The sequence below is a fragment of the Doryrhamphus excisus genome, chromosome 5 (genome assembly GCF_030265055.1).
Source record: "Doryrhamphus excisus isolate RoL2022-K1 chromosome 5, RoL_Dexc_1.0, whole genome shotgun sequence".
In the NCBI taxonomy this organism is placed as follows: Eukaryota; Metazoa; Chordata; class Actinopteri; order Syngnathiformes; family Syngnathidae; genus Doryrhamphus; species Doryrhamphus excisus.
The window spans coordinates 21,321,929-21,335,650 of NC_080470.1; the positions used below are offsets into that span (position 1 = coordinate 21,321,929).

Consider the following 13,722-nt stretch of genomic DNA (forward strand, 5'->3'; position numbering starts at 1 on the left):
CCCACATCCGCAGCATTCCCAGAATAACAGCCTGTCCTGTATGCACACATGGCCGGCATTAGACAGGAACCCCCATGAAATATTATCTCCTAGAAGCTGCCTTGCTGACTCATCACAACTTGAGGTTGCATCTTCTGCTGGCGAGCTGATGACGTGTGCTCTTCCCTTGTAGTAACCCCTAATCACTGCAACGTACACCACGGCCCGTCCATGTTCACATCACCCGCACAGAAAGTCCAATACAGGAAGCGTCTCGCAACTTGCCGTCCCTGGCGTCCTCCAGCGAGGACTGCAAACATGGTGGGAATGTGAAACACATGTGCATGTGTGCATGTATAGATTTTCCTTCCTATAGGACGGGGGGAAGGAATTCCTCCACCAGTTGGAAACATATTTGCGCTCCACACTCATCTCTTCCTGCCTTTTCCTCCATGGACCTTCAAAGCTTGATTCTGTTGCTCATCAAAGCAGCAGCATCTACTGAGACGTCAGGTAGAAGGCCGCACACTAAAGCAACACATGGTACCATTGCATGCATGCTGAAGGATGTTTCATGTTCTGTTTGGGTCAGATCCAAAATAGCACCGACACAGCATAGTTCCTGTCTCTAATCACCGGGTGGACGTCCCAGCACATAGAAACCTAAACATCTCCATATGGATGTATTTCTGGGAGCCCTTGTACAAGCACTCAGCCAGACATCTGGAGGAGGTCGAGAAATGACTTTATCTTCACCAAACTGTGAAGCTCCATGCCATGCAGACATCAGAGAAGATACTACAATATAACTTTGAGCAGAGTTTGACAGGATTGTCTTCATAAAGTCCAAACATACCTGACCGCTGTCATCATGGAAGAATCTCAGCATCTGCAAGCTGCAACTTTCTCCTTTTACCACCAGAGGTCCCTGCTTCCTTTAATATTTCATGTAGCTCTACATACATGTAAAGGTCTCTGTACATAGACAGTATTCTGGACTGAGGATGAATAACGTTACTGATACCAATCCAAACCCACTAAACCCCTCATTTGCCCCAATCCAGTATATTTGGGTCGTATCGGACCGATGGCGATACCAACACATTGTCTTTCCTACTTATTGTGTCCAATAACTTTTACTGCAATATTGTTGGATTGTTTATGTTCTAAATAACTTGAAAAGTTCCGAATTTAGATGACATGTTCAGGGATTGTGGGAAATGGGATATGGAAGAAGTGGTCAAATTTGGGGGATGATCGGGATCACCATCTGGAACCAGCAAGTTTTAAAAAAACATTTTCAGCATTTCGCATAGAACTCCACAATAAATGGTCAGAGCCACGGGCGTCTCTAGGTTCTGAGGATAGGGGGGGCTTAGCCCCCTGGAGATGCACAGGATGTGAATGAATGTAGTAGACATTCAAAAAAAAAAAAAAAAAAAACAAATAACGAACAAGAACCGGGATATAACTTTCCCACTTTTGGACAGATTTAGTAGAGATACTCAATTGTTTTAGGACACCATTAAATTTACAAAAGTACACACAATCTACACTGCTCAAGCTCTGCAACCATTCTGTCCAGCGGACAGTGATCAATTATATAATCATCATTATTATATTATTAATTAGCCTATTATTATTATTACTATCATCATTATTCTTCTTCTGGTTATTACTACTATATACTCCTTGTAGTAGTAGTAGGCTAGTATCAGCCTGCTTATTGGCTTGCTTATTAGCCTGCTTTTGCCCTGGATTTTGTTTTGATCTCCAAAAGCTATGGCACTAGAGTCAGGAGAAAAGCGCCATTATGGAACATGCCATTTTTGTCAATAACTACTCAAGCAATATTTATGTCATTATGAATCCAATTGCTAATGCTGTGTTTACATGGTCAAGAAATCTAAATATGTAGATAAAATAAGCTAATATGTAAATCACAATATGAGGGGAATTGTGGCACTTGGCGGACATCTGTGCTTTTAAAGTTATCACATTTTATGTTCATATTTAATATATTTTAATAATAGGGCCGTTCGGTGTACGAGTGGTTAGCACAGGTGTGGGCAAACTACGGCCCGGGGGCCACATGCGGCCCGCCGAGTGATTGAATACGGCCCGCCTGTTCTTTCCAAAGTATTTCATTAAACCTAACATACAACGTGGCGTCACGGCTTGAGCCTAGGTTTTGATGGTTGATGCGGTCTGCTGTTTCCAAAGTGCTCCTTAAAAGGGACACAGGGATGTATAGACTGCATGACACTTTTACAGATACAATAATTCCAGGTGGGCTGTTACGTGTAAAATATATACTCTGGCCCCCCGTCAAGTTTGTTCAATCAATGCGGCCCACCAGTCAAAAAGTTTGCCCACCCCTGGGTTAGCATCTTGGCCACACAGCCAGGAGATCACCATGAATAAATACATCTTCCTTCAACAACATCTTTGTTTAGAGTTTGCATGTTCCTCCCCCATTTCATAAATATGCATGTTTGCTTCATTGGGCAACTTTCATTTGTCCATAGGTATGAGCGTGTGTTTGTCTAATGGTGCCCTGTGATTGGCTGGTGACACGTCTAGGGTGTACCCCGGCTCTCGTCTTGAATAGGCTGCGGAAGCCACGCCTTTAAAATACCAACCAATCAGCTTGTGATATGCAAATAAAGTACTTTTAAAGGCGCGTTGTTCCCTGAGCGGTGACAGACGTAAAAGTAAGTTCAGGGCACTTTGGACTCTACCGCGCTTTCTTTAATTTATTTTTTTTTAACTTGTCAAAGTGATCGACCAAGGCTATTATTTTCCCCCCATTTTTTTTAAATATTAGGATACCTCACAGGACCAACGTTTTAGTAATATGGGAAAAGAAAATATACGTTTTCTCACTGCTTGGATCATTTTGGGAAAAATCTTGGCTACTTTTTGTTCTGACCCTGAACACACCACCACTAATGTCTATGGTAGGAGCGATACATTTCTATCCCATATTTAAAAATAACATGTGTGTGTATTTTAAGCTTCTGAGTAGACTCCTGCAGGTCTGCATATACATTATGTCTTATACATGCATTGTCATAAGTGAACACATATCATTACAATAATTACATTCCACGCTAATTTAAGATAATTATTGCTTTTGTTGACTTTTTAAAGAACTAGCAGGCAACCTGTAAAGCGTTTTACATAGCGTATTCTGACTTCAGGCTAGGGTTTGGAGAAAATAACTTCCATTTTTGCCACAAAACATGAATGCTAACTTGTATAGGGTCTAGGGACCTAAAGTTTTGGGCCGCATGTAGAGGTTAGCAAAAGCGAGGGCCGTCTAGTGTGTCCCTACAGCGTTTCCGTAGGCTGCGCACGAGCGCTGCGCAGTGTTGTGTGCAAAATCGCGTGTAGACTGGAGGTGGCGCTAAATTTCTCTCCCGACCGTTCTTTTACAATTGACTCATCCAAGGCCCTGTCGACACGGGATTTAAACAATTAAATCAATAAATCAATAATGAAATCAAATTATTCGGGTCCATACACGGATTAGCGGATTGGCGGATAAGTAAATACTTGGATCCAGGCGGGAATAAGAGGATGTCATACACAAGGCACACCTACGTGTGGCGCTGTAAACACACACGCAGACGAAACCACGTGACACACCAAACTCTAGAAGAAGAAAGAACGCATGTTGTCCTCTGGTTTCCTTGGCGACGAATTGGAATTACTTCTAGCTGTCGTTTTGGAGAATAAGGCAAGAAAATATGAGGAGAATGTCAGCTGTCAGAGTCGTGTCCGTCCAAATATTCACATATTATGCTGGCTCGTCGTCAACGGTTACTTCTGGTCACGTGATGGTGACGCCATTGTTTGTGGGGGGGAAAAACAAGATTGCTTGTTTGTGGTACAAATGGTGGAAAGCCAAAAGGGGGCGACAGAGTCTTGTTTTAGGCAACAAGTGGAACATCAGTAATGGAGAATGTGATTGTTTTGCTGTCTTGTGTAAAAACTTGTTTAATTTACTAAGGAGTTCATGACATTTGATTGCATTGTGCGCTGTGTGTGACCTTGGTGCCCATATGACCTCTCACATGTGTGTGTGTGTGGGTGATTGGCAACAGTGAACGACACCACCACCCCTCCCTTCCTGCCCACCACCACTGAATGGATCAGGGACTACACTGACATCGTGTCCAAGTTCTCCCTGCGCACGGCCGACATTCCAGATGACGACATGTGCTACCTGGTGGCCGGCAGGCCCGAAAGCATCCAAGAGTGTGAATTCAACCCTGACGCGCAAACCTTTGTCATCATCCACGGCTGGACGGTACGTCTTCATGTCCTCATTCACAAGTTGACTTCCTGCGGACGCATACATCCAGACCGACCTACCTCTCACTCCGCAGGTGACGGGCATGTTTGAGAGCTGGGTGCCCAAGCTGGTGTCGGCTCTCTACGAGCGTGAGCCCAGCGCCAACGTGATCGTGGTGGACTGGCTGACGCGGGCCAGTCAGCACTACCCCACCTCTGCCGCCTATACCAAGCTCGTGGGCCGAGACGTGGCCAAGTTTATCACCTGGATTCAGGTCAGTGCACCGGTGTCCATGTACACTAGCATAAATATGTATGTAATACATTTGTACAGCATATACACATACATGTATTTATAAGAATAGAAAATACCCTAACTCTAACCCAAGCCTTTATTTACCCACATTTTGCAAGTGGGCAAAAATTGGAGTTAAATCTATTGGACTAATCGGAAGCAGGCAATAATTGGACTTAAATTCTTATGATTAGTCAGAAAATGGCAATAATTGGAGTTAAATTCGTCAGATTAATTGGAAGCAGGCAATAATTGGAGTTAAATTCATCAGATTAATCGGAAGCAGGCAATAATTGGAGTTAAATTCATCAGATTAATCGGAAGCAGGCAATAATTGGAGTTAAATTCGTCAGATAAATCGGAAGCAGGCAACAATTGGAGTTAAATTCTTCTGATTAATCGGAAGCAGGCAACAATTGGAGTTAAATTCTTCTGATTAATCGGAAGCAGGCAACAATTGGAGTTAAATTCTTCTGATTAATCGGAAGCAGGCAATAATTGGAGTTAAACATGTTGGAATAATCGGAAGCAGGCAATAATTGGAGATGAATTTGTCTGATTAATTGCAAAACGGCAATAATTGGAATTACATTTGTTGTAATAATTGGAAGCAGGCAATATTTGGAGTTACATTTGTTGTAATAATTGGAAGCAGGCAATAATTGGAGTTACATTGGTTGCAATAATTGGAAGCAGGCAATATTTGGAGTTACATTTGTTGTACTATTTGGAGGCAGGCAATAATTGGATATACATTTGTCTGATTAATTGCAAAATGGCAATAATTTGAATTACATTTGTTGTAATAATCAGAAGCAGGCAATACTTGGAGTTACATTTGTTGTAATAATTGGAAGGCAGCAATAATTGGAGTTACATTTGTTGTAATAATCAGAAGCCGGCAATAATTGGAAATAAATTTGTCTGATTAATTGCAAAATAGCAATAATTGGAATTACATTTGTTGTGACAACTGGAAGCAAGCAATAATTGGAGTTACATTTGTTGTAATAATCAAAAGCAGGCAATAATTGGAGTTACATTTGTTGTAATAATCGGGAGCAGGCAATAATTGGAGATAAACTTGTCTGATTAATTACAAAATAGCAATAATTGGAATTACATTTGTTAGAATAGGTATAGTTGCTGGATGCTGACCATTCCTCATCCTTCACATGCAGCTACCACCATCTTGGTGGTCTCCTATATCCACAGCTGTTATTGGCAATGTTATTTACTTTTGTAGTCTACATATCTGGCGACTATTGGAGACTTAGTGGTAAATTGAATAAGTGTCCATAGCAACACGGTACATTTCATATTATTCTTATTATTCTGTGTAAGTTCTGTTTTTGGTTTTCCCCTAAAATGAGACTAACGAGAGCACACACACCTGCTAAAGCTAAAGTTTTCTTCGCTGTGTACGTTCCAACCTGTGCATTGTGAGTGTAGTCCAGTATGGATACTCTCTACCGTACTGTCCAAGTTCCACCCGGTCAAGTACTAGAACTCAGAAGTGTTCCAGCATGTGAAGGATATTCCTTCTTTGTGGCGTGTCTGCAGAAAGAGCTGCCGCTGCCTTGGGAGAAGATCCATCTGCTGGGTTACAGTCTGGGGGCACATGTGGCCGGAATTGCCGGAGACCTCACCGGCCACAAGATCAGCAGAATCACGGGTAACGGCAACGCATTCAATCCCAGCCATTCTTCAAAATACAACCCATTCAGTGGCGGCCATTTTAGGCCATTTGAACACAGAATATTGTGTTCTAGGGTTATATAAACATAGAACCTACCAAAACAATGATGAGACTCTCATCGCTACCTTTTTGTGTTCCAAGCATGGGGGATCGATGGTGTCAGGTTATTGAACATTTGTATCTTGTCAGGACTGGATCCCGCTGGTCCCACCTTCGAGCACGCAGAGGACCAGGACACCCTGTCCAGAGACGACGCCCAGTTTGTGGACGTCCTGCACACCAACACCCGAGGCTCACCGGGCCGCAGCATTGGCATCCAGAAGGCGGTGGGACACATCGACATTTACCCCAACGGGGGTACCTTCCAGCCGGGCTGCAACATTCAGAACACCCTGATGGGCATCGCACTGGAAGGCATCAAGGGCCTACAAAGTATGTACCCATAATTCCATAATACTTAAAAAATGTTTTATGTGTGAGGCAAAGTATCGTGTTTTAAAGCCAGCACGTCGGCCATCTTTGTGGAATATGTTGCTGCTGTACCGCTTATCCTCTATAGGGTCAATCATATATAATAATTAGGGCTGTCAAAGTCAACACGTTAATGGCGCGTTAACAGACGTTTCCTTTAACGGCGGTACTTTTTGAGGTGCAATGAACGTGCGCTCCTCCTCTTTGATCCTCAGCCCCCACCGTAGTTTGGTTGAAGCACGGTATCTTTGTAGCCACAAGCTGGAACAAATATTGATGGGAAATGGAGAAAGAAAAGAGTATTTAGATTAGTAAAGTTAGCTTCAAAGCCTTGGCAGGTGGCTCTTGTAGGGCGCTGGTGGAAGAGGCACACCAGGATGAGGAAACTGGCTAGAGTCCACTGGACAGGAGCGAGAGAGCTGCCAGCAAGGTTGTGACGTGCGGGAACGTCAGGTAGAGTGCCAAAGAACCAGCGACTCCCAGCTGCCTCCAATCAGCCTAAGTAGCGGAGCGGTCTGATGGGGAACAGGTGCGTCCAGCTGTCCCGGCTCCAGGCAGGCGATAGACTAGAGAGAGATAGCGAGCGCCACAAGAGGCAACAGGTGATCGTCATAATAATGATTAATTTCTATGTATTTCAATGTGCTTTAAAAGAGAAATGATATGACATTAGGTTTGCAATTTGGATGAAATGTTTTATGACTATTGCCCTATGTTTTAGGTATTTTCATTTGTACATTTCATGAAGGAAAGGTGCATTGAGGCAATGCTTTAATAATAATCCTTTCTGACTGTTCCTAAATAGGCTTTTTACTCACAAACATTTTAAATTTAAAACCAGTATCATAAATAAACAAATCTTATTTTGAGCTGACACAAATAAACAAGAACATGTTTGTGTCAGTGTGAGAGGTCTCACTCGCTCACATTTTGGATTTGCTGAACATTGACTAATGGCCCGTAGTTCCTTTTTTTTATCCTTTTACATAAAATTGGATGTAATTATCGTTGTAGTTGCACATCGAATCATGTACCACAAAGAGATTTACCCTACTTTTTACCCTATTAAATCTACTCTACCCTAACCTACTTATTATACATAAAAACTTATTTATATCTGCGATTAAATGCGATTAAATCTGAGTTAACTGTGGACATGGAAATGTGATTAATCACGATCAATAATCGCTATCATAAATAAATCAAAACAGCCTGAATAATAATAATAATACATGTCCTCATTCCATTCTTTAAAAAAAAACATGGCAAAATGTGGAATTACAGCATGTCGGCCATCTTTGTGGCATTAGCCGCTAAGCTAGCAGAGTGAACTCTGATGTTTTGTCTTGGTGGAGGTATGTGTTCAACTGAATTTTCTTTTTAATGAATATTATCATTTCATAACTCTTGTCTGAGACAAAGTATTGCGTATCCCGTATGTCGGCCATCTTTGTGGAATAGGAAAGAAATAGAATAGAAAAGCTGGCAAGCCTTAGGTAGCGAAGCTAGGAGGAAGCAGCGTATGTAAACATGGGCTATATGTGCAGACATGGACCAACTGGTGAAGTGTTCCCACGAGCGCTCCATCCACCTGTTCATCGACTCGCTGCTGAACACGGAGCAGCAGAGCGTGGCCTTCCGCTGCAACTCCAAGGAGGCCTTCAACAAGGGCCTGTGCCTCAGCTGCCGCAAGAACCGCTGCAACAAGATCGGCTACAACATCAACAGGGTGCGCACCACGCGCAGCGCCAAGATGTACCTGAAGACTCGGGAGATGATGCCGTACAAAGGTAAACAACTACTGCATGCTGAGGACGCCATCATTGTCTCTAGCACTTTGAAGGTGTGCTACCTCCAAAAATGCTATTTTAATGAATAATTGTAAACATCTGTAACGTTGGCCACGCCCACTGGGTGGTTTGAATACATTCTGCCCCTGCATGCAGCAGCAAGTCAAAGCAAACGACATGTGTGCAAACGGGAATGGCACACAGGCGCTGTGTATGAAATATAATATGGAATGTTGGATGTGTGCAACAGTCACAGCAACAGGAGGTCACATGACAGGACATTTTGGGGGATTTTGGAGTGGACGGCAGTGTTTGATGTTTGTGTACGTGCTCCGTAGTTTTCCACTACCAAGTCAAGATGCATCTGTTCAGCAAGGACAGCCTGAGCTTCACTGAGCAGCCCATCAAAGTGTCCTTGTACGGCACCCACGGAGAGAAGGAGGACATCCCTCGAGTCCTGTAAGTACCTCATTATCCATCACACCCGGATGGGGCCCATGGTGGGGCCAAACTGGGAAACCTGACAAACAACATTTGTTAATAACTACATATCGTGTAAATGGTTATCAAGTTTGGAACAATGGGTCATTCTTTTATTCAAAAAATATTATCGTTCCAATTTATACACTTTTTTCATCAGCAATGCTCGTAATGACAAATTCCACTTTATATCACGGTCCTTGAACGCCCCATGTTTGTCCCAGGCTGCACAGATCGACCGTGCTGTATTTCTTTCACCTCATATTTACTCCCAAATGCTGGTACCATGTAATTACTATGTAATACCATGTCATCAAGGTAAAATGAATATGTTTGTGTAAAAGAAGACAGAGGTTGTGTGCACAACGCCTACTCATGCACACCCCTGTCATTTTTAACAGGCCCGTCATGAACGGCAACACCTCCTTGTCCTTCCTCATCACCACCGATGTGGACATGGGCGACCTGATGATGGTCAAGCTGCGCTGGGAGAAGGACGCCATCATCAGCTGGTCGGACTGGTGGGGCAGTAGCAAATTCCACGTTCGCAAACTACGTGTCAAGTCCGGGGAGACCCAGTCCAAGTATGCCTCCCTCGCTCCGTCCATCGGCATTTCACCATACGACTCATGCTTGATGTTTTCTTTTAGGATCATCTTCCGTGCCAAGGAAGGCGACTTCACTGAGCTGCTGAGAGGTGGAGAAGCTGCCGTGTTTGTCAAGTTCAAAGAAGACAACATGAGCCGCAAAGAAAAACTGTAAGTTCACAAAGAAAATCACAATAAGGATACTTTAGATTGGACAGTTGACAAGTGACCACATTACTATGCTATGCTATACTATACAATACAGTTAATTCATCAGTAACTACTCTATATGTATGTGCCTCAGCCATGAGTTCCCTCAGTAACAACTCTAAATGTAAGAGTCCCAGTCATTAATTCTACTCTAAATGTATGTACCAAAGTCATTAGTTCCTCAGTAACAACTCTAAAGGCAAATGTCCCAGTCAATGGATCATCAGTAACTACTCTAAATACATGTACCCAAGTCATTCGTTCCTCAGTAACTAATCTGAATGTACATGCCTCAGTCAATAGTTCATCAGTAACTACTCTAAATGTACATGCCCCAGCCATTAGTTCCTCAGTAACTACTCTATATGTATGTGCCTCAGTCATTAGTTCCCTCAGTAACAACTCTAAATGTAAGAGTCCCAGTCATTAATTCTGCTCTAAATGTATGTACCAAAGTCATTAGTTCCTCAGTGACAACTCTAAATGCAAATGTCCCAGTCAATGGTTCATCAGTAACTACTCTAAATATATGCACCCCAGTCAATTAGTTCCTCAGTAACTAATCTGAATGTACATGCCTCAGTCAATAGTTCATCAGTAGTTACTCTAAATGTACATGCCCCAGCCATTAGTTCTCCAGTAACTACTCTAAATGTATGTACCAAAGTCATTCGTTCCTCAGTAACAACTCTAAATGTAAGCGTCCCAGTCATTAATTCTACTCTAAATGTATGTACCAAAGTCATTAGTTCCTCAGTAACAACTCTAAATGTAAGCGTCCCAGTCATTAATTCTACTCTAAATGTATGTACCAAAGTCATTAGTTCCTCAGTAACTACTCAAAATGTAAGTGCCTTAGTCATTAGTTCCCCAGTAACTACTCTACCTATTTATTCATCATTAGTTAATCAGTAACTACTCTAAATGTATGTGCCTTAGACATCAGTTCCTCGTTAACTACACTAAATGTATATGCCTTAGTCATCACTTCCTCAGTAACTATTCTAAATCAAAATCAAAGCCCACGCGTTGTGTTATTCATGGTATATAATCAATAGAAAGCTTCAAAATAATCCCAAAAGTCACATGATCAGTGCCATCGCCCCGGCCAACGGTTAATAACCATGATAATGTCCAGCGTGCCCAAGAGGAAGTCTTCCAGGACACTAAGTCCTGAAAGTTCTTTCTATCAGGGCAGTATGAGTGCAGGCATCTTTTCTAAACCTCATCTTCTTCTCTGCTTTTGCAGGATGCACAAGATGAAAACGCAGGGTAGTCTCTTTGATCAGAACAACGCCTGATGTCCTTGGAGACACGCCCCAAGCCCTCCCATCACCAATCAGCCCGCCCGTCATGCACTACCAAAGGAGGACTTTAGCGATGCATAGCCACACCAACACTGCCTTTCACCTTTGACCTCTGCTGCTGACAACAAACCAACAAAAGTTTGCAATCTTTGTTTTTGTAATCCATATAGTAATTATGGCCTATATGACCTTTGGATTCTTTTGATCCAGGGTGACAGGCATCACCTTCTTTTTTGTAGCGTTTTGTCCCTTTTTGATTAAACAAGTGCCACCCATAGACACAGACTCAGCCACGACCCGCCACTCACAGGCACAGACCCTGCCACCCATAGACACAGACCCTGCCACCCATAGACCCGTAGACCCATAGACACAGATCCAGCAGCCACTACCCACCACCCACAGACACCGATCCAGCCACTACCCACAGACACAGACCCAGCTGCTACCCACCAGACACAGACCCAGCCACTACCTGCCACCCATAGACACAGACCCAGCCACTCCCCGCCACCCATAGACTCAGACCCAGCCACTCCCCGCCACCCATAGACACAGACCTAGCCACTACCGGCCACCCATGACTCACAGACCCAATCACTACCTACCACCCATGGACACAGACCCAATCATTACCTACCACCCATGGACACAGGCCAAACCACTACCCTCCACCCATACACACAGACCCAATCCCTACCCGCCAACCATGGACACAGACCCAGTCCCTACCCGCCAACCATGGACACAGACCCAATGCCTACCTACCACCCATAGACACAAACCCAATCACTACCTACCACCCATAGACACAAACCCAATTACTACCAGCCACCCATGGACACAGACCCAACCACTACCCTCCACCCATACACACAGACCCAATCAGTACCTGCCACCCATAGACACAGACCCAACCACTACCCGCCAACCATGGACACAGACCCAATCCCTACCTACCACCCATAGACACAAACCCAATCACTACCTACCACCCGTAGACACAAACCCAATTACTACCGGACAACCATGGACACAGACCCAACCACTACCCTCCACCCATACACACAGACCCAATCAGTACCTGCCACCTATAGACACAGATCCAACCACTACCTTCCATCCACGGACCCAGACCCAATCACTACCCTCCACCCATGGACACAGACCCAATCACTACCCTCCACCCATAGACACAGACCCAGCCACTACCTGCCACCCATAGACACAGACCCAGTCACTACCTGCCACCCATGGACATGGACCAAAGAAGAATTGAGTGTCTGCTGAGAATCACATTGTGCTGTAAATAAGCATAGTTGGTTTTGAAAGAAAAGTCAGTGTTATATATTTTGGATTATGAATTATGTTTTTGTCCTGAAGCCTTGACTGCGTTTGTGTCACAGGTCACTTTAAAACGCTTTCTTCTGCGCCCCTGCAGACTTTGAGAAATGTTACGCTGATGCAGCCTTGCAGGGACGCACTGAATCCCTCGTTAGCTTAGCGCAGCCTCGCACGCGTCTTGCAAGATGGCTGCAAATATGACATCATATGCAAAGTGGGATGCACTGGCCCACACTAGCCAGGATACATCTCTAAAATATGCCATATTGTATTTATTGAATGTACATTTATATATTTGTATATTAAGCTGTAATATATACATAATTGAAAGGCGTTTTGTGATTCTATGTCATGCACAAGCTGCAGGATCCAATTGGATGCCAGCTGCTGAGTGCATTCATGAGCTGATTTGCAGTGCACTGTTTAAAGATGCTTGAATAAATTCTTGAAATGACACTTCCTGTCTGCTTGGATCTTGTTCCGCACCAACATCATATTTTAGGGCGAAATACATACTTTGTACGTCAGCACTGCCAAAATGATACTATGGTACTAACCCTTTTCCAACACATTTGTCAAGCATTCCAACTATGGCTGTCAAATGATTTCACATTTTAATCAAATTATGATTAATCACCATTTGCAAGTATGTGTGAAATATGACCATTTTGTCAACTCTACTTTATGCCATGAAGAGTTACATTCAAAGACACCATGTAATTGAAGTTGAATTCACGTTTGGAGTGTAGATGTATTTTCTGAGATTTCCGAGCATACTTGAATGCATCAAGTTGTACTTCCGCAGTAAGAGTGAGTTAGTGAGTGGTAAGAATATCCACTTTCTCTATTTATTTAGACCACACATAGTAATAAAAATTATTACAGAGCGGCAGATTCTGCAGAGACAATCCACTGTACCTCCCGTCTGCGCATGCATTAATTACGATACAAACTTTAATCGAATTAACGAACAAACTTAGTTATTGCCGTTAAAGTTCTAATTTTGACAGCCAAAGCATTCCAAAGTTCATTTATGATTCAAGATATTAATTTTTTCAATGTAGCATCAATGGGGTACAAGACAGTGCCTGGCTGGGAATCAGAACTCCAACCACTTCTACCTGATGCTTGCCTCTTTAGGAATTAGCTTCCACTCACACACAAACAAACATTTCCTGGGAGCCATTGTGAAATCTTACTATCCCTTTAATGACACTTTTTCTTCTTTGTCACCTTCCTATCACCATGTTTACCTTTAATG

The 13,722-nt window shown here is 43.2% G+C and overlaps 1 protein-coding gene across 1 annotated transcript; it reads left to right on the forward strand.

Moving 5' to 3' along the window:
• Positions 1–2,696: 2,696 nt before the first annotated feature.
• On the forward strand, positions 2,697–12,915 carry LOC131129767 (lipoprotein lipase-like). The gene is made up of 10 exons (XM_058073612.1): positions 2,697–2,939; positions 4,089–4,294; positions 4,374–4,553; positions 6,137–6,248; positions 6,462–6,704; positions 8,291–8,533; positions 8,872–8,992; positions 9,415–9,597; positions 9,664–9,771; positions 11,060–12,915. Exons 1-10 carry the CDS (start codon positions 2,837–2,839, stop codon positions 11,109–11,111), a joined length of 1,551 nt encoding a protein of 516 aa, XP_057929595.1. The 5' UTR covers positions 2,697–2,836; the 3' UTR covers positions 11,112–12,915.
• Positions 12,916–13,722: the final 807 nt, after the last annotated feature.

What these genes read in the sequence shown, in the direction of transcription:
- LOC131129767 (XM_058073612.1), top strand. Translation starts at nt 2,837, where the DNA reads ATGGGAAAAGAAAATATACGTTTTCTCACTGCTTGGATCATTTTGGGA. An exon ending in TCCGGGGAGACCCAGTCCAA is followed by an intron (nt 9,598 to 9,663) that starts GTATGCCTCCCT and finishes GTTTTCTTTTAG; the next exon opens with GATCATCTTCCGTGCCAAGG. An exon ending in ATGAGCCGCAAAGAAAAACT is followed by an intron (nt 9,772 to 11,059) that starts GTAAGTTCACAA and finishes CTGCTTTTGCAG; the next exon opens with GATGCACAAGATGAAAACGC.